Source organism: Beta vulgaris, chromosome 8, assembly GCF_026745355.1.
Source record: "Beta vulgaris subsp. vulgaris cultivar EL10 chromosome 8, EL10.2, whole genome shotgun sequence".
Taxonomy (NCBI): Eukaryota; Viridiplantae; Streptophyta; class Magnoliopsida; order Caryophyllales; family Amaranthaceae; genus Beta; species Beta vulgaris.
Genome location: NC_079209.1, coordinates 2,482,295 through 2,506,256, shown reverse-complemented (window position 1 = coordinate 2,506,256; position 23,962 = coordinate 2,482,295). Strand labels below are relative to the sequence as shown.

Genomic DNA, 23,962 nt, shown 5'->3' with positions numbered 1-23,962 from the left:
ATTTAATAGGAAAGTTGTTATTCCCTTGTTGCTTCTTGTTTAGGAAAGAGGTTAAGGGATGTAGGTTAAATGCAAAGACAGAGATTATGGTTTTTAGTTCTTTTTTCTAAGTTAAAGAAAGAAATGAAGAACAAGGGATGAAATTATATTTATAACCCATATCTTTAAAAGAAGCAAACTTTGAAGTTTTTAATAAGTAAGAATTTGAAGTTTAAAACATACTCAGGCTTTGTTCTCTTAAGCTTATTTTTTATATGTGAAGAAGGATAGGAGACCAAAATATTAAAATTCCTAATTACTCTCAATAAATTAACTCCTTAAATAATAAATAACAAAAAGAACTCCAAAAACTACCATGTAATCTAAAAGATATAACCACCAATAAAATCCCCAATTAAGGGGGAAAGGTAACTGTAATTAAATACGGTAGAATTAATTTATAATCTTTAGGAAAACTTTGTAATTATTTTTTTTATAAATCGTCGCAATTAATTTAGTTTTGATAACGATTTTGCACGCATAGCGTGCATATAAGACTAGTCGTAATAAATTGATGAGAATAGAGAGACAAAAATGATAATGTTGTAAACGAAAATTATTGGTAACATTACTCACAACAATTTACTAAGTAGAATAGTTCTAATTACCCATATTTATCATTACGAGACCCCCTCGCTCATACCTGGTCCTAACATTGGATAAGGATCTGCTATAGACTTCCAGATTTAGTTGGGCCATATGAAACAATGTACAAAAGGCTGTCCTCTTGTATGCAAAACCTGATACTTTATAAAGCATGCATCCTATGGACTCATATTGCTCAAAGAATACAAGTGAGTACACTTAATACATCAACAAAAAATGTCCAAGGAAAATGGCAACTCTGAGCATTTGCATATAGCAATGTGCCCATGGTTTGCTTTTGGTCACATTACCTCTTTTCTCCATTTAGCCAACAAACTAGCTGAAAAAGGTCATACAATTTCTTTCTTTATCCCTACCAAAACCAAACTCAAATTTGTCTCTCACAATCACCACCCTCACCTCATCACTTTGATTCCGATCACACTCCCAAGCGTCCATGGCTTGCATGTTGGAGCTGAAACAACCGCGGATGTGCCCGCCTCTTCTCGGTCCCTCATCATGGCTGCTATGGACCAGACTCAAGACACAATCGAGTCTCATCTGGCTCATATTAAGCCTGATTTTATCTTCTTTGACTTCACTGAATGGATACCTAAAGTAGCTCGAAAACACCAGATAAAGTCAGTGTTCTATTCCACAGTCTACTTAGTGACAGTTGCTTACTTGCTCCCTCAACCAAGGAAACTGGCCATCAACTGCTTTTCTGAGGAAGATATGAAGCAGCCACCACCGGGGTTTCCTTTGCCTTCTATCCGGCTGCGAGCCCATGAAGCTCGCAGTCTATCTAGTGCTTCTAAAGCGGAGTTTGGTGGTGGTGGAATGTCGTTATTGGAACGAGTTTCGGAAGCTTTCCAGCAATGTGATGCTGTTTGTATCAAGACTTGTAGGGAGATGGAAGGGTCTTACTGTGATTTTATGCAGAAAAATTATGGTAAGCCTGTGCTTCTGGCTGGGCCTGTAGTGCCTGAATTGCCTGCTACTCAACTTGATGAATACTTTGATAGGTGGTTAAAGGGTTGTGGAAATGGCAGTGTGGTGTATTGTGCGCTTGGAAGCGAATGTACCCTTCAAAAAGACCAGTTCCAAGAGCTCATTCTGGGACTTGAACTCACAGGTAAGTATATTGTATTGGAAACCTATACTTTTATGCAGAAAGTTAACCCTTTCAAGATATACAAGCTTATGAAACAAACTGACAGATGAAACTAAGTATGAATGAATTATGAAGGTTTTTTTTGTATGGATACACATTGACTCATCTCATCTTTAGGTATGCCTTTCTTGGCCGCCCTTAAGCTTCCTACAGAGTGCTCCACGCTAGAGTCAGCCTTACCAGAAGGATTCAAAGAAAGAACAAAAGGAAGGGGAATTGTTCACATTGGTTGGGTGCAACAACAATTGGTCTTACAACATTCCTCAGTAGGATGCTTCTTAACCCATTGTGGAGCCGGTTCGCTATCAGAAGCTATGGTGAGCCAGTGCCAAATAATAATGTTGCCACAGGCAGTGGATCAATCTGTGAACGCAAGGCTGATGAGCCTCGACCTCCGGCTCGGGGTTGAGGTTGAGATGAGAGACAGGGATGGTTTTTTTACTCGTGAGGCGGTTTGTAAGGCAGTGGTCACAGTCATGGACGCAGAGAATGAAGTAGGAAGAGAGGTGCGAGCTAACCATGCAAAATGGAGGGAATTTCTGCTGAAAGAAGGCCTTGAGGATGCTTATATCAATGGATTCATTCAGAGTCTGCAAGACCTTTTATCCACTCAAGTATAATGTAAATCTACAGTCAGTTCAAGTATCCTATACTCTAAAAAATTCTATGGATTTCCGTGTTTAACAGTAGTTGAAAATGAATGCTACAATAAAGATTGAAATTGTTGCAACATGGAATTAATGAGACATTATTAGTAATCCAGCAGCTGCAATTCTAGTCGTGATGGTGCAACGGATATCACATAATACACATGAAATACAATTGTTCTCACTTCTATAGTTTTATTCAAGTTCGAGCTCTCCAATCTGTCAATTAAGGTTGGGTTCATGTTGTGCGACTCCGAGACAATTTTCAAATCTCTTTTTAACTTTTGATAGCATAACAGGATATAAAGCTCAAGCTATGTCGCGAGTAATTATAATTTTCATTTATTAATATTTTACTTTATAATTATGACACCCAATTTATACTAATATATTAAAAGGCGTGCGTAAACCAGGAACGGTGCCACGTGGCGCTCTCCCTGGGGAGTTTTAGTTCATGTAATCCATGTACAATAAAAAAAATAGAAATTGCATAGTATAGGTTTTGATCCCGTGACCTCAAGTTCATGTACTAAAGTTTTAACCACTAGACCAAGTTGTATTTAGTAATATCAATATCAAAGTACAATATTAATAAATGAAAATTTTCTTACCCGGGGCATAGCTCGGGCCTAATAACTAGTGTTACTTGATTTGGTGGTTAAAACTTTAGTATATAAGCTAGAAGTCATGTGTCAGTTTAACTTTCCGTATTACTATTTAATATCTATAATCACAATAGGATTGATGTAAATAGGATTTGATCCAATATCTTGAAGATAACTAAGGTTGTATTCTCTTCATCTGAATTTTGCAAAGTAATCGAAGATGAAATGAGTCATGGAAACCAACAATATAATTGAGGTTAAACAAGAAGATCGTCAACGTAATGCTTTTGCATGCATGCCAATTCATGTTGTCGCCAAAGTATGCAATTAGGTGTACCAATGCAAGGTTAATGAGAATGGAATTTTAAGTGTTGAATATATGCAATTAGATTCACCGAAGACACACATGATGAGGGCACACTTCAAGTGAAGACACCCATAAGTGAGGTAGGGATATGACAAGGAATCAACATGCTAAAGGGAGAGTTAAGGAAGGAATTGATCTAGCCAACATCAATATTTGGTTCAAGTATCTATTTGGAATGAACACTGCTTGTCTATTTCATTAGAGTACCCGTTTTCAAGTATCTACCTACACCTTTACACGCAAATGTGAACCCCAAACGCGGCACCAATAACAGACGACTGGTATCTGACTACCATTTCTATCATATCATAAACGTACTTGAAGTGCCCATAAAATGATGTTCTTCTGACAATTGCAGCACAACCCAGTACCACCTCAAATACAACAGATAAGACTTAAGAGGCCTATCAGTAAAAAGTTTTTGCTATCTTACCATGCTTATAGAACAATAAAGCAGCAAGACCTTACTCTCCAACATGAAACTTTCCGTGCAAAACCATGAGTGATTACAGCATGAATCACCCCATCTTTGCTCTCCTTTTGATGAAGCAATGCTCAACAGATCTAGAAAAGAGGAAGTAAACAAAAAATAAGTGCAAGGCAGATTCAAAGGATTATATACCACCCGCTACATGATGCTTCTAACCCATCAGTTTACAGGTAATTCCAAGCAACAATAGTTGTCGATCACCACACTTTTAAATAGTGCACACAGACGAGGGAATCATGCAGTTCCTACAAGGTCTTACATACATGTCTCTAAAAAAGCCACTATAACATGCGCACAAATCCTACATTAATATCACATAATCTCAAAGATGGGATATAACCTACTATTGTTCCATCTACATGCACTATCTATATAATTTGCATGTAGAAGATGCACTTCAAACAAAGGTTCAAGGTAGAACTTAACTAATCCCACCTCCTTACTACCCACCTCAGGGTCAAAATCTATTCAGATTCAACACTTGATCTACAACAAAGAAGCTGCAAGAAAAATAAGAGTGAAGTTCTCGAGAATATTAAGCACCATACTTGTACAAAAGAAACTGAAGATCCAATAATCCAAAGAAGGCAGGAGAATTCGCTACACAGATAGAAGGGGGAAAAAACGATTTCAAACTTCTGTCTTTCAAACAAAAAAACAAATTAAACACAATAACAATCTAATCAGACGACAAGAGCGAATCTATAAGCTTTAACAACGGCAAAAATGTTAGAGCCTCAATGCCAATGGGTCACCTCCATGATGAGTCTAAGATACTATCTCCAATGGTTGTCCACAAAGATCCTTTGCATCCAAACTCTGTTGTCAAGCATTATATCACTTCCAATTCCCTGTGTGTCATCCCCCCACCCCCGACTTCTTCTCAAATCTCCAATATCCCAACTTGCACTACGGCACTACCTTAACCAACACATTATCTAGTCAACACATGCCTAAACCAATGAATCCATTGTCTCTTATCTTATCCTCAACATTTGCAATTTCAACCCTAATTCAAATATCTTCCTTCTGAATTCTATCTCTTCATGTGTTTGGACACATCCATCTTTACAAGTGCATCTCTGCAATCCCAATCTATCTAATCTAGAAGCCTATAATAGATAACTTAACATATGACACAATAAAAATAGAATCAACACACCCAAAAAAGCAAGAAACTAAGTTGTCCCCTGGGTAGCTAGAGGCCAAATGCTTCAGAAGAAAACAAACAAATCACAACTCCTTCTCAGAACACCGATGGCTTCAATCAAGTATATAACAAGGTGTTGAGTCCTCAACCTCTCTAAATTAGCAGACCTCTTAACAACAGCACATCCCCACTCAATTACTCTGCTCGAGGTTCGCAACTCTTTATATGAAACTTAGTCAAAATTCATTCAACTGCATCCACCACTTTCAAAAGGTCCAACAAGAGAGGTCGGAAAGAGCGGATCTTGTCACTTCTGAATATCACCTTTCAAAAATGTCTGCAAACTTCTCCTCCCCCGTACTGAATGCTTCCTTCTTCACTATCTTTATAGAATCCTACGCCTCCCTCGGTTCACGTCAAAGCCCATCGCGGCAGCATAAGACACCTATTTCACCAAGTAGTTGCTAATTTCTCCCTTTCTAAAATGACTCTAGTCACTAAATTTATGCTAAGTCTGGTTGCTCGGGCCGTTGTACCTCTTGATTATGGTATGGTATTGTCAGATCCAAACATTGCCACTGCCAGAAGGGGTTGACGCACACTTTGAGCTAAGAGATGCAGCCGCATAAGCAATTGCATCCCTCTCACATGCTAAACTCACAATCTCATATTGTATAATTCTTATTCATACTAATCATCATCAACTGTATAAATCAAGAACTTGCATAATTCACTATCAATGTTTAAAACATTGGCAACAAAGCAAATTAAAAAACTGACAATAAGATAAACCCTCTTAAAAACGAGAATTTGCATTAGAATAGTTATTGTTAATCTATATCCTAAATTCTCAGACAAAGTTTCGAAGAGCTGAAAACATCAATTAACATAAAAGCAAACACAAAACTTAAAGTAGAAACACTACTTACTAAGTTACTAAGGTAGTGCAGCAATCTCTATCTATGAATATTTAACATAGCCTTAGCTTCAGTCTGCTCCTCCAACAAATCATCACTAGTATACTTACTCAACAACTCCATCTTCTTCTTCTCCACAACCATCCTTTCAATCTCCTTATCATCAGGCAATGGAACGTGCACGACGAACTCGTTGTTTCGCAATTGATCCTCTTGTAACCTCTCTTTCTCTCTCCTCTCCTCCTCCACAACCTCCTCCTCTTCCTCAAACAATATCTCCTTCACATTAACCACCTCGCCACTTTTAACAGCTCTTTTCGCCTCCCTCTTAATCTCCTCCATCAAATTCCACTCCTCTACCGCCATCTCTCTCATTGCTGCCTCGGCCGGTCCCTCCAATTTCTCCAACACACCATCCTCATCATCTCTATATCCATAATAACTAGCATCAATCCGTTTATATATGTCATACCTCGTTCTCCTCTTCCTCAATTCAGGCGGTTTCTCGAACAATTCCTTCACTCCTGGAAGCTTCTTCGCAGCTCCAAAGTACCGATATCCTGGACCTCGACCACTAGGGTTTGGAACATCGACGATGTTGCCTTCCAAATCAGTCATTTTTGCCGAATGTTTGGTGTAATTTGGACCTCCGAGATCCATTATTCGACGCTCCCAATGCGATTTCTCGCGAATTAGCTTGTTGATTTCGTCGTTGAGGTCGCGAAGACGGTGTTCTCCGAGTCCTTCGTTTTGGATTTCGGCGACTTTTCGGCCGATTTCGCGCATGATTTGCTGCCTCCATTTGTCTGCTTCGGCGAGGTCGCGGCATTCTGAGGCTAAGTAAGGCCGACGTTCTTTAGGTTTCTTTTTCTCATCTTGCTTCATTGTTATGAAGCGATTCAGCATGGATTGCGCTTTCTCTTCGTTTCTTGCCATTGTTGAAAGCTTGAGAAGACTGACAGTGTGATTGATGGAGAGAAGATGGGAAAAACCCTAGACCTAAAACTCGTAGATTTAGCAAACGTCGAAGAATAGCCCGACTGTCTGAGATAGGAACCACTACCAGTAGGATATAGTAAAACTGTAAAACTAACGGGAGTTTTGGCCGACCGAGAATTTTAGATTTATTTCAGTTCAGTTTAGGGATCGCCACTGATGCGGGCTGGGCAAGCCGAATCGTGGGTCGTAGCGGGTTGGGCTGAGATTTTAAGGTTTAGGATCGGACATGAAATTCATCGCTTGAGAAATATTTTTCAAAATTATTTAATTTTTTTTGAATAGTAAAATTAATTCATTAATAAAAAGTCATACGACATCTACATAAGCAATCGAATCAAACAAATACATAAGTTGAATCAAACAAAAATTTCCTTCATAAAAACTACGATCGTCAAACAAATCTTGCAATGTGGAAATCTCCCGCTTATATCGCTGGAAAATACAGCCTTGTTGGAGAGACAATCTAACGATCCCTTGTAGTCGTGAGGATGATTTCCGTCGGATTCATCTAACCGTATTCGAAAAATTGATAACCTTTGTGATCCCGCATAATTCTTCACGAACAAAATAATTTCACGGCAATCCATTAGATCTAGTATCCCGGATTGTAACCTGTAGAAATTCCCCTCTAAAAGAGGAGAAAAACCCTGTCTTTCGAAGGAGGTCGAAAAACCTTGTCTTTCGAAGGAGATCGAAAAACCTTTTCTTACGAAGGAGATCGAAAACCCTGTCTTTCGAGGGAGAAATCGTTATTGGAAACCTAAAAACAAATAAAAAAAGCAAAGGTGGGGGCTTTCCAACGGTAAAAACCGATGGAAGCCCCTTTAAAAATCAACAATGGAGGCTAGGGTTTTTGAAAGTAGAGAGGAGAGAGGGGAGAGTTCAAAATTATTTAATTATTGAATATACATAGCCCTTAGGGCTACATATATGAAGTCAAAAATGGAAATAAAAAGTTGAATCAAGCATTTATTATCTCAAATGATGTGTAATTTTGTCTTGAATTTTAAAACTGTTTCTATTTTAAGAGATATATTTAATGCTTATCCATAGTCCTAAGGGCTACATATAACATTACCCTATTCATTATTTTTACATAAAATCTTTAAAATAAATTAAAATATATAAAATTATTAATAATAATGAATAATTTCATTATTTAAAAATTTGGTTGAATTATAATATATGCAATTTGCATAAAATATATATAATTTGATTAAAATATGCACGTTCAATATTTACTTGGATTGGGTTGGTCCGATGGTTCGGGCTGGATCGGTTTCGTGGTCTGGGCTAGGTGATTTTAGTAGCGGGCTTTAGTGGGCCGAGCTCAAGAAATCTGGCCCACGACACACCCATCAATTTTACGATTTGAGTTGGGTTGGATCAGGCTTTTTGCGGGCCCGGCCCACACGGGCCACGAGGTGGACTGAATGGATGGGCTGGATTGGCACGCACTGTTGGCCATCTTTAGTTCAGTACAATTAATTTTATTTCAGTTCAGTTTTATTTAGTTTCACTTTACAATTTAGTTTCCCTCGATTCAATTAATTTCAATTCAGTTCAGGTTCCCTCAATCCAAAAAATGACCCATGAAGATCGAAAGAACCGAAGAAGTAATAATGTGCATAAGGTTAGATTTTTTTGAAAACGAAGTTGAAACTTGTTAGAAGTGTAAAAGGCTAAGCAACTCTCTTTCTCTCTTTTCGATCTTAAGGTAAAACATTCTAGTGGGTTTATGGATACTTTTGTCCATGGTAAGCCTCTTTTTCTTTTTTATTTTCATTTTTAAATTTATTTTCTTAGTCTATTTAATAAATTAGTCTCTTTTTATGAGAGATTTTATTCATCCTTTGTGATGGCTTTTGTCCTCTACATGAGATTAGTTTGTCCCCTTTTGTTGGGATCTAATCTCCAATGTTTATTATAGTGCTTTTGTTTTATTAGGTGCTTTTGTGTGTTCGGGTGTAGATTCATTATCCAAAGTCTTAAGTTGAATGATTGGAAGTTGTGTGGGGTTGCAACAAATGTCAGTTATTCTTTTACAATCAGTTGAATTAAATATGGTTTCACTTCACTACGTACATTAGATCGATAAACCCCTTCCTAAAAGGCTGCATCAAATTATGATGGAAAGACAAGGGTCTTCTTCAGTATTAGATCTACTCAATGATCGTGGTTTTGCATATTAGAATTATGTTTTTTTTCCGATTTGATAAGTGCTTGTTAGTTTTTTTATGTCTATTGTAAATGTTGTATGACTTCAAATTAATGAATAACTTTTTATTTCAAACAAAAAAAGTGTACGCAAAACTTCAATGATGAGCTACAAAACCTTATAATTTGACTTGTCACATTAGCTTTTGATGAACCAACATTACTTTCTAGGTACATAGTCTCTCAATAGTAGGCTACAACATATTGTTGTTTATATGGTCCCACAAGCCAATTAACATTTTCAACTTTATTTTTTTTATTCAGTTAGAATTATGAAGAAATAAAAGCTTTTTGCCTTTATTGTTGATGAAGATGCACTCAGTAATCATACGGAATATGAACATCAACTTCTCTTATTTCAAAATTTAAATCATATTGCCTTTTTGAAGTCAAACAACTAGCTTGATGGAGCAGGTCTTGCTCTCAACCAGGTTTTAATTATTCTGCTCCAATGGTTGAGCAACTTGCTTACTACTTACAATTATTGCAAGTAGGTCCAAAATTATAACCATTAGAGTTGTATGTTATGCAAAGTTGGAACTTATCTTGCACTCAGTAAAATTTACTTCTCTAGAGAGTTGTCATGTCACAACTCACAAGTGATGTTACATCATGTCAACATTGAATAGGAGGCAACACTTAGTAGATACCAAGTATTGGTCATACTTTTTAATCATAAATTTGATTTTATAAAGGTTTTGCTATTCACCGCCATAAAATTTATTTTGTCGCTGTAAATATGTATTTTTATGTTGTATTTGTATTGTCCATACACCTTTTCATTTCTTTACCCTTCTTTTACGCTTTCCCTGATCACTTCCCTTTCTCCCCGTCCTTCTTCTTCTAGCACCACTATGAAATATTGAAATTGCACAATTAGACTACGTAAGCCACCACCGCCACCACTAGAACGTCGCTTCGATGGTTTTAAGCACATCAATGGTGTTCAGTGCAAACCCCGAAGCACAATTTCGCCTGAACGAATCTAAAATGAAAACAATGGCATCTGCCATGGACGCCCTACCACAAGTATAGGCATCCATGCCAGATGCTCTATCATACGTAAAAGGCGTCTGTGGCAGAAGCCTCCGCATATGGTGGAGCGCCTATTAGTACAACCTATTTCATGAATAGAACTTCCTCTGTTTTTTTTTATCATTGCAATATTTCTCTTGTTTAGAAGTTTCATAGTAATTGCAATGTTATTAAATTTGACTATGTTTTCTCTCTATCTCTCTCCTTATCAAATGGGTCCCTTTTTCATCTCTCTCTTCTTCCAAAAAAAATATGCAACTCCTACATGTTGAAAAATTATTAAAGAACAAAAAAGTATATACCAAGTATATTGTATATTTAAGAGTATTTTTTTTTGTTTTTCATTGCAAGAAGTTCAATAGTCATAGACTCCTAAGTGTACAATACATCCGGGGTAGGGGCGAAAATTCGGTATATAGTTTGGATTTAGGCCTCATTTAATCCGATCAGATCAAAATTTGGATTTTAATTTCCCAATCCAAATCCAAACTAATGAAGTTTAAGTCCAAATCAAACCAATTCGAATTTTGAGACACTAGATCGGATTCAATACAAATTATCCAATTTATTTAAACTCTTTTTTTCGATGAAATAAATTTGGTGCAAGCATCAATATAAAGTGTTCGATAATAGAATTAATTCATGCATGTAATATTTCATTAAATTTTGCAAGTTTGTTACCACGGGTAGTTCCTACAGAGGATGAGACTAATGACATAAACTTGATTTTTTGACATAGATGCTACATAGTGGGTTCTCATCCTTTAGAGACTACGAGTGTGATAGGAACATCCATCGACAAAAGGATCACCCTAAGATGATTATCTCATAAATTAATAACACCTAATAATTCATTACAAACTCATAATTCATTATCACAAAAGGTTCAAAAATAACATAACAACATGTTCAACTGTACAACATGTTTAACTTTACAACAATACATTAGAGTTTTAAATTTTAGGGGAAGAGAAGAGCTACCAGACCATTTAGATTTTTTTAGAAAAAATCAATTAAGTTCAATCATAAATATACAATATAAGGATTATTTGTTGTTCGGTTGTTTTGAATTCAATCACCCTCGTTCTCATCCAATTCAAGAATTCCATTTTTCAAAAATACTCAATCCAAATCCAATCAAAATATAAACCGAGTCGAATCCAAATTACTAATTCAATTCGAATCGACCCAACTTTCAATTTTTATCAAAATAACTTTCACCCTCACCTCCTACCCAAAGGGTAAATACAGGCTTTGCAAGCAAGTGGACTCCAAATTTGTCGAGGTGAGAGTATCAATTCGATTCGATAACTGAAAATTAGGGTTTTTCGAATCAACCAAAACACAGACAAAAAGAAGAACGAAGAAAGAAGAAGAAGATAAAGAGGATTCCATAATCGCCAATCGATTAAAGTTTCCCCCCTTTTCTCTAAAGCCTTTAACTTCTTCTCACGCTAACTTTTTCTCTCTCTTCAAATTCCATTTTTTTCTCACAAATTTTCCTCAGCTTTGATCAACCATGGGAAGAGGAAAATTCAAGGGAAAGCCTACTGGCCGCCGCCAATTTTCTACCCCAGAAGATATGTGTAAGTTTTGATTTTAATTTCGTTTTCCTAATTTAGTTTTTGTTTTTTGATTTTCAGATCTATATAAGTTTTGAATTGTGCATCTTTCTTAATTTCGAATTTCAGACCTTCTGATTATTTCTGACAGTTTTTTTGTTTTGGGTTTTTTCTTAATTAGAATTGCTGAGCAAATTGGTTGTCGTGTTTTTTTTTGTCATGCTTTGTGATCTTACAGTTTTATGATATGGAATAGAGGATGGAATTCTCATTTTTTGAGAATTAATGTTGGTTTTTGTATATGGAACTGAATTAGTGTGCTTTAGTAGACTGGAAGTCTTTTTCAGTTTAAGTGCTTGTTAGGTTCAAGCCATGGAGTGGAAAGAAAACTGTAACTATTATCGCTAATAAATGGATTTTGTTACTTGAGGGAGAAGGGTAGGTAACAAATTGGGGGATTCTATTACCGTTGCTCGGCAATGGAAATGGGTTGAGGAGAGGAATACGAAGAGGAATTTTGTCATAACCTAAAGATTGTTTGTGAAAAACAACCTTAGGCCACTTTTAGGTACTATTGAAACGAAGGAGTTCAATGAACAACCACCTTAAATAGAACACATTCTCTATTCTTCTTTAATTTATGTAGTGAGCTTTCCTCTTTTGTGCATTTGTCGTCTCAAAAAGGTTTGGTTAATGTCTGAAAGTTGTTTAAGGTTTTTCGTGAACAATTTTCTTTTTTAAAGGTCTTAAGCTGGTGGGAAAAATTTAAAAGGTTGCTTCTTGAAAAAAGTGACATAGAAAAGATATGTTGTGGCAATGTTTTTCCTAAGAAGAAAAGAGAGTAGGTAGGTGAGTATGTTTCTTGGAGTTCAAAAATGCTGAACTGAAATCCCTAATCTTTGTGTTTTGTGGGTTTAGCAAGGCAGTTGATGCCCTTGGGAGGTATTTGTGGATAAATTAAAACAGCTTTTGCAGTTGTGAGGGAATAAACTGTGCACATCTTAGATCTCACCTCCAAACCATGTTGTAGGTGGCAGCCATGGACACTGGGATGCTGATAGTGCTATACTCTAATCTAGTGTTACCTAATTCATTGTATGAAAATGGGTACCAGGACGTAATTTTGGTAAATATATCTAAGAATAGAACACACAAATTTTACCCTTAGCTTTGTTGCCAATGGTGTAAGCGGGTAATTGTATCAATTCGTGTATGTGCTTTTGAACCCCCCCCCCCCCCCAAGTCTACATGTTCCTTTCTCGCAATATTTTTAAATGTGTAAAACAACTTTTACCAGAGTATCCCTCTGCAAGTATTTACTTAGTAAGCCTTATAAGTTATAAGTGATATAGATATATGCACTATAACAAGCTCTATTTTGGAAAGTAGAAGAGCATGTAAATAGCTCTTCCATCTTTTGACAATCAATGTCAATTGTGTTCTTCCAGCCACAAATGTAGTATTCTTATACATGAATTTCATTTCCTTATTGTTCTGTTGAAAAGGACTTGGTTGCCGGATGGCACCTTGGCTTAGTTCGTGGGCAGAATATGGTTCCAATGGCAATGATCTCATTGTATTCGTGCTCTTACTATGGAAATGCCATCTGTGTGTCTGAGAATGTTAAATTGGTTCCAGCATCTCTGTAGAAGTATATATTGATGTATATACATGCTGAGCTGTTATTCATACTGATTTTCTTGGATGTACATCCTTACTTACATGGCCTTATTTACTTGATATGATCGCAGTGACCGGAAGTTCTCGTCCTCGCACCTTTAGACAGGTAGCAATCTCTAGTAGTACATATGTCTAATTTTATGGTCCAATGCGTTTCTGATTCAAATGCATTTACTTATGTGATCAGAAAGAAGCTGAAGAGGTAGAGGAAGAAGAGGTAGAAGAATCAGAAGAAGAATCCGATGAGGACACTCAAGTGAGCATTCTTTAGGTCCATGTTATATTGTTTGGTCATGTCATGCTGGAAGGATTGTCCTGTGTTTATGCTTCTGGACTTTGTCCCATTCTCTACTAGATATCGTGTCACTCCTGATCAATCTGTTTCTTGTTATCAGCAAAAAATGAAGGGGACACAGGGAATTATTGAGATTGAAAACCCCAACTTGGTGAAGGCAAAGAATCTGAAAGCTAAAGATATAGATGTGAGCTCTGCTTTTTTCTTCTTCCTGATTTTGTTCGATTGATGAATACAAGGAATTCACTCCATCTTCTGCTTTTTTGCAGCTTGAGAAAACAACTGAACTTTCAAGACGCGAGAGGTTTGTGGATGCATCTCCATTTTGTGTCTTATTAAGTCTATGCATAGATCTCATTGCATTTTGTAATAGAAATTAGGGAAACCATATACTATGTGTTTTGTATGATGGTCCAATCTAAAAAAAGGTTGCAGTTGGCATCGATGTCTTGCAAGACTTTGCCGTATATGGGATCTTGTGTTTTGGTTGGCTGATTGCGTCTGGTTTGTAAGAGGTACCTGACTACTGCTACGTGTGTAGTATACATGAATGAGTCAAAATTAAGTGCTCGATCTTGTATGATTCTGGGATTTATCACCATTAGGTCATTGGCCAAGATACATCAACTAGAAAGAGTAACTGCGTATCTAGAGTTTGAATTTTGTTACTAAGTTAATATAGATGTTGGATTTTGTAGAGTAATGTCGGTCATTATGGAGACATTTTCTTATATGACCATCGTGTTAATATATTTTTCAATGTTTTAGGGAGGAGTTGGAAAAACAGAGGGCTCATGAAAGGTACATGAAGCTGCAAGAACAAGGGAAAACAGAACAAGCAAAGAAGGATTTGGGTGAGTTCTGGGTTTCTGATCTTATTTTAGTTTTTCAATTGTTCACTTGTATGAAATGTATATTCTGTCTCATAGTACTATTTTCCTTTCCCTACCTTTTGTTGTTCTAATTTTACTTATGTTGTACAATTTTTTTTTTTTACCAGCTTGGTACTAGTCCATGGTCATAATAGTTACTCTTGCACTTTTGGCATATTGTGGTCGACTAAGTTGCAATATCACCTGATTACTTTTACTGTTGCATATGTAGAGAGGTTGAAACTAATTCGTGAACAAAGGGCCGAAGCTGCTAAGAAGAGAGAAGAAGAAAAAGCTGGTAAGTTCTTAGGCACTTCTGTTAGACCGAATCTGTCTGGTTGTTTTCTTGTTTTTACAAGTTTTCGAAGTTTAACACTACATATATGCCACAGCCAAGGAGCAAAAGAAATCTGAAGCCCGGAAATGACAAACTTGAAGGCAAAGGGAAAATATCGGAACAAATCTTTGGTGTTCGGAAGCTATAACTTATGTGTCTTAAATTTCTGCACAAGTATATTCCCAAATTGTGCCAGTTATGAAACTGTATGCTGTTTACTTTTAGCTTTTATTGTTGACTATGTTATTCTGCTTATAGCAAACGAATAGATATATAAACCTTCATGAGCATTTTGTGCACTGAATTGGAAGTTCTACGCCTGAGATAGACTGTACTAGTAGAGTAGTATTATGCAGACACTTTTCTCATTTTCAACCATTTGGTTTGTTCAAAAGAAAAATAACTTTCTACTATTAGGAATTTAGGATAGAAAGCATTCATCTCTTTCCTCTCATGCATTCGCTTCGATTATTCGTTTCTCTCCAACATTTTTTAGAGATCAAACATAGAAACTGAAATTCAAAAGCAAAATCAGTCGAATATAAAATTGAATCTGAATGTTTTCCATCCTTAAAAGGCAGGCAAAAGTTGTAACAGATACATGCTGAATTAACGATGTGAGCTCGTTATGAACATATGAACAACAAAGTTGGAGAAAATTGCAACATTTAGGTGTGTCCTCACCCTACTTCACTTGAAGGCAAATGTTGTAGGAAGAATAAATTTAAATAATTTCCCATAAGTCCTATATAAGTCAAATAAATTTTAGTAAGTTTAGACAAGTTTAACAAGACTCAAGTGATATGCTTACATTTCTTTTTCTTAGAGTGAATATACCTAGTTTATGGCCTTACATGGACACAAGGATAGGTTAAAAAAAAAAAAAAAACTAAAATAGCATAAATGTTACTTCCATTGTGTTTTTAGTGTACTATTGAAGTATTATGCTTTCCAATTATGTTTCTTGTTTTCGAGTGTTTTCATCAATCTTTTCTCAATAACTTTTGGGTGTGAAAAGACAATTTAGTTCAACAATGTCACACAATCCCCCTTTGAGCCTAAATGACTATTTTAATCCTATGGTTTATATTAGGTTGACCATATTGACATTAGCGATAATTATTGTCTCACATTAAATTAGTTCGATATAATTAATCAAGACTAAAAAAGAATTTGATTCTTATACTCTTTCTTTTGAATTCAACTCCAAGTCCTTCTGTGTCTCTAGCTTCAAGTTTTGTTTATACACATAAAATGGGGGTGTTTGTTAATCAAATATTAGTTGTTTTACTTTGCTGGTCTAGCCAGCGTTGTACTACTTGTTTATATTGGTTTTGACTATCAAATGTTTTTATAAGAGTGTGGAAAAATTCATTCCGAGGTTGATTTATGCAAAAAGAAACTTGATGAACAATAATTCTTTTACTTTCGAAAAATATAGGAATACGGAAATCCAAAATGGTTATTCATAAACGCCGTCCTGATTTTCCCAAACACCACCCCGGTTTTTCTTGTAAAATTTCCACACTTACCTCATCACCTTTCCTAGTCCAAAACTACAATAGAGGACTTGAGCAGTTGAGTGTGGCAAATTTGAATGGCCTAAGAGAGATGATACTTGTTCGACGGCTAAATTTAGATGCAGTCACTTGACTAGTCCAATGAGTAGTCAAAATTCACATCTTTCCTTTCTCCTAGAGTCATCAAACATGACGTATATACCAAATTTCTTCTAATCTTTCTTCATTTTCATACAAATTCAAACTTTGAACACATGCAAACTATAGCAGCCTAATGACATTTCTTATTTCCTTTTTGGTGGATGTCTCTGTCTCCTTATGTTATGGCATATGTGACTAGCTGCTTAAAAAGAATAACTATAACACAGTTAATATGTCCATACTTTCTTGGAAGTTCCCAATTTCAAAGTAGTTGGTTACTATACTACCTATATATATACTTCAACATTGTTTGTTGTAAGAATAATAACTACAAAATCACAAGTAATTAGCTCTACATACTAATCATTTAAGTGAGAGCATTATTATTCGTGTTTAGAATCACAAAGTTCTTGCAAAACAAGATGAATTGTACGAGACAATGTGTTCTTTCGATCATATTGTTTATGCTAATCGTAGCAATTTCATGCCAGTTTCGAGTTGAGGCTACGAGATTGTTGCAAGAAGATTTTGCAAGTGTAGGAAAGGGTTACCATGCTAAGTACTCGTTGTATGAGAGCTCAAAGTACAAAATGGCTTATTTTCTTGAACGTTTATCATCAGGACCTAGTGATGGTGGTGGTGGAAATTGACGTTGATCAGTTCGAACATACACCAAGAAGAGGAATTATGCTTCTATATGTACTTGTTATCTAGAAATTGCCATATTCTTTTATTCAAAATTACCATGTTCTTTCATTGTTTGGAACTTATTACTTCTGTATACATGGAGCTAGTATATATTTCTCTGTGTGCAATACTTCAATTGATGGTATTGGCTTTTCAATGTTTTTCTTTTGAGATAGTACAAGAAGGCTTTTCAATGTTAAATAGCCATGTCTTTTGTTAAGGTTGTTTTATTAGTTTATAATAGTAAAATTATTATTAAAAAAATGTTACTATTGTACATGATTGAAGGGTCCACTATGTTTCATGATACTATTTTTATATGATAAGTTGGTGTTGTTAATATTGGATTTCTCCTATGTAAATTTTAATTTGTATAAGGTTTCTATGCCTTCTTATAGTTAATATTGGATGAATGTCTTGTATGAGGATAGCCTATAAATAAATTCTTTTTATTATGAGTTTTTCCGAAAGGAGTCCCAAAAACAAAAAAAAAAAACTTTGACAAATTTAAATTTTGCATTGGGCATATTTAATTCTAAGAGCTTCATCATCTGGAATAGTTCATTGTTCATTATCTAATATTTTTCCTTTTTCATTGTCAAAATTTTATATTTTCAAGGGAAATTTTCCGAGGTATCCCTCAAGTCTGACTTAATTCTCAAAATATTCTTCTCACTTTGAGAATCTTTCAAATACCCCTAAGATTTGACACACTGCTCAAAATACTTATATTACAGACGGAAATTCAAGTGTATTAATTTCCTGAGGTGCCCTTTAAATTTAATTTATAAACTCCAACTTCGATAATGGTATTTCCCTATTTTATGACATGAAATGTTGTAAGTTCAACAATTTCTCTAAAAGAAAAACCTCAAAGTAAGGAGCGGAAAAACAAAGTAAAAAGGTCTTGTCCCACATTGAAAAAATAGTTATACTTCACCTTATTTATTAATAGGAGTTACATAGCACTCTGTTTGATGGAGTGCTAGAAGTATGGATGTACCACACAAGCGCAGGTCGGGCCAAGCTCGCGCGACATGGGCTCTGGGTCCGTGGTCTGTTTTAGATCTCCTTCTTTTATTTTTACTCAAATTGCGAGTATCTCGACTTGCCATTATTAGCGTATTCTGTAACCGTTACTAGCAAGATATCAAAGCCTAATTGATTTCTCATTCCTTATAATCATACATCCTTTCCGTTTTCTCATTTAAGCCTATTTAAGGGCTGCTTTCCTTCAGCCAAAAACACATAAAAAATACTCTCCTTTAAACTTCTACACAAAAATACTCTTTGGTTTTTGGAAAATATTCTCGTCTCCATCTGAGGTGTGTGACAGTGTGAGTGCACACATATCTTGGAGCCGTGCTCATCATGGAGGACAATCGCTTGATTTTTACTGCACCGAGGTAGCGCGAAATCGTCTTATAAGACCGTGGTAATTCATGTCACATCAAATTGTTCTCCGCTCACGCTTCAACATATTAGTTTCATTTTATTACTATTAGTTGCAACATGAAACACTTAGATGAAGTACACCTAGGTCATAGATCCATATATCAATGTTTAAAGCATCGCATATGCAATTGTAAAAGCCTTATTGTTGCGACTAAAAAAACACAAAGAAAGTACAATGCAAAACCTTAATTTTATTGTTTTTGGATAGTTAAAGAGAACAAAAAGTTGCACACCATAGGTGACAAACATACATTTAACAAATTGGAGGAGAGGTGGTAACTAAGTATAATATCACATGGAACTTTAGGACATTGTCAAGGGTTCAAATAATTATCTCAACAATAGATTATCATTTACTTGCGGTGACAATGGGCCGCTGTTTAGCCTTTTTTACCCAGCCTCTGAGGTGCCCGAGAGGCTAGTCGACACAATGTGTTGAAATCCTCTAGAGTTTCAAAATAACTCTACAGTCTACACGGTAGAGTTCGTTAAATATCAGTCGTTGATTAAGAAATCAAAGGCTTGTATTTTCTTTCCCAAAAATCCCCCTATTTTCCCCCGAATATCCTGCCCATATATTTTCCTTTCCCATTAATCATGAGCCCTTGATTTTATAATATATGGTCAGGATTCAACTCTATTTTGTAGAGTTTGCATAAAACTCTAGAGGATCTAATTGGAAATAATTTTCGGACCAATTAAAAAGACTTATCACCACTATCCCAATCTTGATTCTCAAATTACCTTATCACCTTTACATTATTCCCACGAAGCAATACTATACGGTAACAATACCAGGTGGCAAACATACAGTATCACAAAAAGAACAATCTCTCCAGCAATGAACCAACAAAAACCAAAAAGCTCCCAACAAAAACCAAAAAGCTCCCAAAGCTAAAACCTTAAAACCCCACAAAAATGGCAGAATCTCACAACCCAAAAACCCAAAATCAAGACCATAAACCAACAATCCCACCACCACCAACAAAACCCTCAATCAATGGCAGCTCTAATGGCTCAAATTCGGGTCAAAAAATCCGTTTTCAGAACCCACCCGAAACAATTAACCCAGATGCTGCAACATTGAAGGATCAATGGAGGTTTGCTATTAGGCAATACAGCAGATGGTACTCTCATGCTTGGGGCACCGCTATTTTTGCAGGTGGAGCTTTTTTTGCTTTGGGTTGGATCATCAAAGGTGGTAATCCTCTCCCCTCATACAAATCTCAGGATTCTTCTGATTCTGCTCAAAATCTGGGAGAAAAATGATGGCTTTTTTTTCAATTTTGAGTTTCTTGGGTTAGTTTTTTTTTTTTTTCCTCTTTGTTTATTTATTTACTTTGTGTTGTACTAGTTTTTAGTTTTTTTTTTTTTTTTTTTTTTTTTTTTTTTATCAGTGTTTTGTAGGGGTAATGGATTTTGGGTTATGATTTGAGTAGGGAGGGTTGTGTGATATCAATGTATCATATTAGTGTTTTGTTGTTTGCAAGTGAGATTAGTAATTTAGGCAAGGAAGTTGATTATTATGTTGTTTGTGTTATGAGTTGGAAATGATATGTAGGAGGCATATGTATATGTATATGTATATGTATATGTATATGTATATGTATATGTATATGTTATATGTATATGTGCTATTTTATAACAAATTCTTCGGTGTTTTTCATACACGATGGCGTGTTTTACATCCGAATGAGCAAAGAATAGCTCCAAATGCTAATCTTGTTTGTTTGTTACATTGTTTTTTTGGATGAATTTTATTGATTCTGTCATTAGGATGACAGAAAATTAATCTGAGATGATGCATGACAAGTCTTAGGTTTAAGGATGAATGTGGCTCTTGACTGAGGATAGGGGGAGGGGGGGGGGGTTGATGGAATGCTTTATTTGTTGTTGAAAGGATTTGAGGTTGTTTTCAGGTATGCTATCTTTGCGGTAGTGATGATTATGCTACTTAGATTGGTTGAGGGTAAAGATGCGGGGAAAGGAAAATGGGGAGAACAGGAGGCCGGATAGAATGCAAATTTAGACTTGTGAAGTAACTCCAATGAGAAGAAAAAAAGAAGGCATTAAGAGACCCTCCTAGCCTAACCGTAGACTCTCTAAGATCCTTTTTCAAACCTACTCCCATTTCGAGTCAAGAGATAGATAAATAGACACATCCCATTCCACTGATGGGGGGGGGGTGGTGGTGGTGGTGGGGTGGGAAGGTGTTTTCATGCTTCTTTGGATGGAACTTCTCATTCATCTTTTCCCCCTACTTTCTTGATGTATTGGAAACCGAAGGTATAGCTGATGCTCCTGCTTCAATGGCGTCCAGCTCTAGTACAAGTCTTGTCGAAGAGTTTCCTTGACTGTAGTTCATGATTTCTTCTGATATGCATCTGCATCTAGCTGCTTCCTGCTCTAACTGCATTGTGAAAGCCCAAGCCTTTGAAGGTTTCTATTGTTTAAGGCATTAAATTATAATCTCAATAATGCTTCTATTCTATGAAGCCTAATAGTGTTTATTATATAAGTATAATATACACTATTTGTGGGAAGTGTATTGGGTCTGTACTCTCTGAGCTCATGTAGAAGATTGTTTCCTGCTAGTGTTCTAGTGAAATTGCTTTCACACGAGGCCACTTGCCCCTGCTTTCAGCTGTCCTGTGTAAGGTGTGCTTCGAGTTGTGAGTGTGCAAATCAGCCACTGGGCACCAGGATTAGCATGCATACTATTATGAATGATACCTAAACTTTTTCTGCTAGTTGACAATATTACCACATCTCGGCAAAATTGCTTAGAAGACAGAAGTATTCTGTATAAAGACCTCGTAGTTGTAATGATGGCATCAATTGTCACTACGAAATGGGATTATAAAATTGCAATAATGAAATTTGGCCATATCTTCTTGAAGTTTCAATCTTACACTATAATGCTGCACAACTAACTATATAGTTGGTTTTATTTATGTTATCTGGGATGATTAGTAACTTTCTGAGTAGTTATGGTCATCTATGCATAGCTTAAAACATTTCTTATCCCCTATCCCAAATCTATTTAGTCATACTAGGGAACAATTGAAGTGCTTGGCTGCTTGCATATCCGTCCCTTGGAGTGGTTATGCTCGTTGGGGAAATTAGAATCATGGTATGCACTCTTTATTCAGAAGAATGAAAGTGTTACAATTCTAGTTTTAGGGCTGTTTCTGCTGTCCTGTTCAAGTTGGATGAACAATCTTAGACAAATTTCACTGTGCCATCATCTTGAGTACCTTTACCTACTTCTTCAATCCATGCTTTATTTTCAGTGTACATCTTAAATCTACACGGCTCACCTTTTTTAAATTTCTTCCATCCTCACCATTAATCCCATCAAGCTACATAGTTCTTTTTTCATATTCACTTTTTTGTTGTTTTGTTACAAAAAAAGATGTGCATTAAGCAACATTTTAGGCCCCAATTTTATTGATGCCTCTAAGTGGTGCAGGAGAAGGTGTGAATTAGAATTTGGTTTCAGCTTAAGGTTATTTTGGAGGTCATATTGGGAATGTCTTGACCCTTTTTCAAGATCAACTAGATCTACTTTTCGAGAATACATCAGTAGGAGTATTCACTTTTTTTTCGATCATTCGTTTTTTTATCTTTTAACCAGGAACAGAAATGAGCATGCACACTAGTTGGATGAAAATTTTGACGTCCCAGTTCAATGTCTTGAGCTAGGATTGTGGTTTATGCTAGTCATCTTTACATATGTTGTGCCTTCCTGTATACTGGAGTATGGACTTCACAAATGCCTTGTTAGATGGAAGGAATTGCCATATGTATTCAAGGGGAGTTGCCTTCTGCCCTTTTCTCTAAACTTGATTCGGAAGATCTCCATGGGATGTGGTAGAGTTAAGTATAGCCTTCTAGACAATGCAGAATTTTTTTGTCAAATGCATCTGATGGTGGTATGCTAGATTGGTGTCTATAAACTGGTGCGATGGCAAAGATTGTACTTGGTGTAATTACGTGCATGGCCTTTGCAAAAGATACTTGGCATGCCCGAATTGTTATATGAATACGAAGCTTAGAGAAGGGAGTTTTTTAACTGTGCTGACTGAGGAAGCACTTCACTTCAGTGTTGATCTCTGTATGATAAGCTATCTTGGGTAGTCTTCAACAAGAGGATACAGTAAAGTGACAGATGCTTGGTTCTATATGGTGGCATTTATGAAAGGGTGTGGGTGTTTAGTTTTTCTCTGTGCTTTAAGCATGGACTTTTGGTGCACCTTTTCTGGTTTATAGTCTCTAGACGAGAAATGCAATATGTTCAAGGAAATGCATTTTCTCTGCTTGGTGAACATATGATATTGTTCTATGATTTACTTCTGTCATGGCAGAACACCTCTAACAGACCGAGAGGTCATTTACATGGCTTGATCGAGAATAAAAGATGCAGACAGATTTGCTCAACAATTTAATCTCTCTTCCATGCATGCACATCTAAGTATTAGTTTTATCTATTGATTGAGCGATTGCTCTGGCTCATGTATTGTCTCCTATCTCAAACATGTGGACTTGTCCTCTTGTAACTTGAATTCTTGATGTTATTCATGCCTAAGCCTAACTATATCCTGGGTACTGACCGCATCATTGCAGATGGAAAGGCGATGGCAGACCTAGTCTTAGCTGAATATGGTGGTCGCTTTGTGTTCTCAGTCACAGTTGATGAGCTTCATCCATAGAATGAGAGAGAGTAAAGAGAAAGGTAGAGAGAGAAGTATTATTTCTGAATGTTGTCTTTATCGCTCTATGGTTCCCCCGGCTGAACATGATACAGTCCTGTGGACAACATTGATACTATGACGAGGTTGACTTAAATGACTCGTGCATTATATTGCGTCTGATTTCACTTGCTATGTATATGTCATTGTACAGAAATTTCTTTTCCACAGTTGGCAGGATGATGAAAATAGAATATTAGTGATAAATTGTTCGTTTACATTCAAAATAATGTTCCCGTATGACAGCAATTGTAGTTTTGATACACTGAAGTGTGTATCGGAAAACACCGGTGCTCTCGATGTCACCACTATAGCCCCTTAGCGCAGCCCTATCGTTTAATCGTGTTCCTTGAAGCCCACCACCACCTTCTTGTTCTCCCTTTCTTTGCCACCGGCATCACTTCATCATCTACTGGCCATCATCGACTAATACCTTT

General features: G+C 36.3%; 4 protein-coding genes across 6 annotated transcripts; 3 read left to right on the top strand and 1 right to left on the bottom strand.

Annotated features, from left to right (window-relative positions):
* The first annotated feature begins 748 nt into the window (after positions 1–748).
* On the top strand, positions 749–2,418 carry LOC104900607 (cyanidin 3-O-galactoside 2''-O-xylosyltransferase FGGT1). The gene is made up of 2 exons (XM_010688075.4): positions 749–1,759; positions 1,916–2,418. The coding sequence occupies exons 1-2, from the start codon at positions 862–864 to the stop codon at positions 2,416–2,418; spliced, it is 1,401 nt and encodes a 466-aa protein (XP_010686377.1). The 5' UTR covers positions 749–861.
* A 1,118-nt stretch (positions 2,419–3,536) lies between these two features.
* Positions 3,537–7,078, bottom strand: LOC104900606 (uncharacterized). Its single transcript, XM_010688074.4, has 2 exons — positions 5,987–7,078; positions 3,537–3,981 (listed from the first exon to the last, which is right to left on the bottom strand). Exon 1 carries the CDS (start codon positions 6,908–6,910, stop codon positions 6,014–6,016), a length of 897 nt encoding a protein of 298 aa, XP_010686376.1. The 5' UTR covers positions 6,911–7,078; the 3' UTR covers positions 3,537–3,981; positions 5,987–6,013.
* A 4,417-nt stretch (positions 7,079–11,495) lies between these two features.
* Positions 11,496–15,275, top strand: LOC104900605 (uncharacterized). Its single transcript, XM_010688073.3, has 8 exons — positions 11,496–11,811; positions 13,539–13,573; positions 13,655–13,723; positions 13,863–13,949; positions 14,032–14,066; positions 14,531–14,616; positions 14,867–14,932; positions 15,027–15,275. The coding sequence occupies exons 1-8, from the start codon at positions 11,745–11,747 to the stop codon at positions 15,059–15,061; spliced, it is 480 nt and encodes a 159-aa protein (XP_010686375.1). The 5' UTR covers positions 11,496–11,744; the 3' UTR covers positions 15,062–15,275.
* A 4,290-nt stretch (positions 15,276–19,565) lies between these two features.
* On the top strand, positions 19,566–23,693 carry LOC104900604 (uncharacterized). Of its 3 annotated transcripts, none has more exons than XM_010688070.4 (2): positions 19,566–19,975; positions 23,401–23,693. In XM_010688070.4, the coding sequence occupies exons 1-2, from the start codon at positions 19,693–19,695 to the stop codon at positions 23,484–23,486; spliced, it is 369 nt and encodes a 122-aa protein (XP_010686372.1). In that variant the 5' UTR covers positions 19,566–19,692; the 3' UTR covers positions 23,487–23,693. The 3 variants fall into 3 exon arrangements, with proteins under 3 accessions (XP_010686372.1, XP_010686373.1, XP_010686374.1); XM_010688071.4 differs by having other exon boundaries at positions 19,567–19,972; XM_010688072.4 differs by having other exon boundaries at positions 19,569–20,073.
* Positions 23,694–23,962: the final 269 nt, after the last annotated feature.

What these genes read in the sequence shown, in the direction of transcription:
- LOC104900607 (XM_010688075.4), top strand. Translation starts at nt 862, where the DNA reads ATGTCCAAGGAAAATGGCAACTCTGAGCATTTGCATATAGCAATGTGC. An exon ending in TCTGGGACTTGAACTCACAG is followed by an intron (nt 1,760 to 1,915) that starts GTAAGTATATTG and finishes TCTCATCTTTAG; the next exon opens with GTATGCCTTTCTTGGCCGCC.
- LOC104900606 (XM_010688074.4), bottom strand. Translation starts at nt 6,910, where the DNA reads ATGGCAAGAAACGAAGAGAAAGCGCAATCCATGCTGAATCGCTTCATA.
- LOC104900605 (XM_010688073.3), top strand. Translation starts at nt 11,745, where the DNA reads ATGGGAAGAGGAAAATTCAAGGGAAAGCCTACTGGCCGCCGCCAATTT. An exon ending in GTCCTCGCACCTTTAGACAG is followed by an intron (nt 13,574 to 13,654) that starts GTAGCAATCTCT and finishes TTATGTGATCAG; the next exon opens with AAAGAAGCTGAAGAGGTAGA. An exon ending in AATCCGATGAGGACACTCAA is followed by an intron (nt 13,724 to 13,862) that starts GTGAGCATTCTT and finishes TCTTGTTATCAG; the next exon opens with CAAAAAATGAAGGGGACACA.
- LOC104900604 (XM_010688070.4), top strand. Translation starts at nt 19,693, where the DNA reads ATGGCAGAATCTCACAACCCAAAAACCCAAAATCAAGACCATAAACCA. An exon ending in GGGTTGGATCATCAAAGGTG is followed by an intron (nt 19,976 to 23,400) that starts GTAATCCTCTCC and finishes GCATCATTGCAG; the next exon opens with ATGGAAAGGCGATGGCAGAC.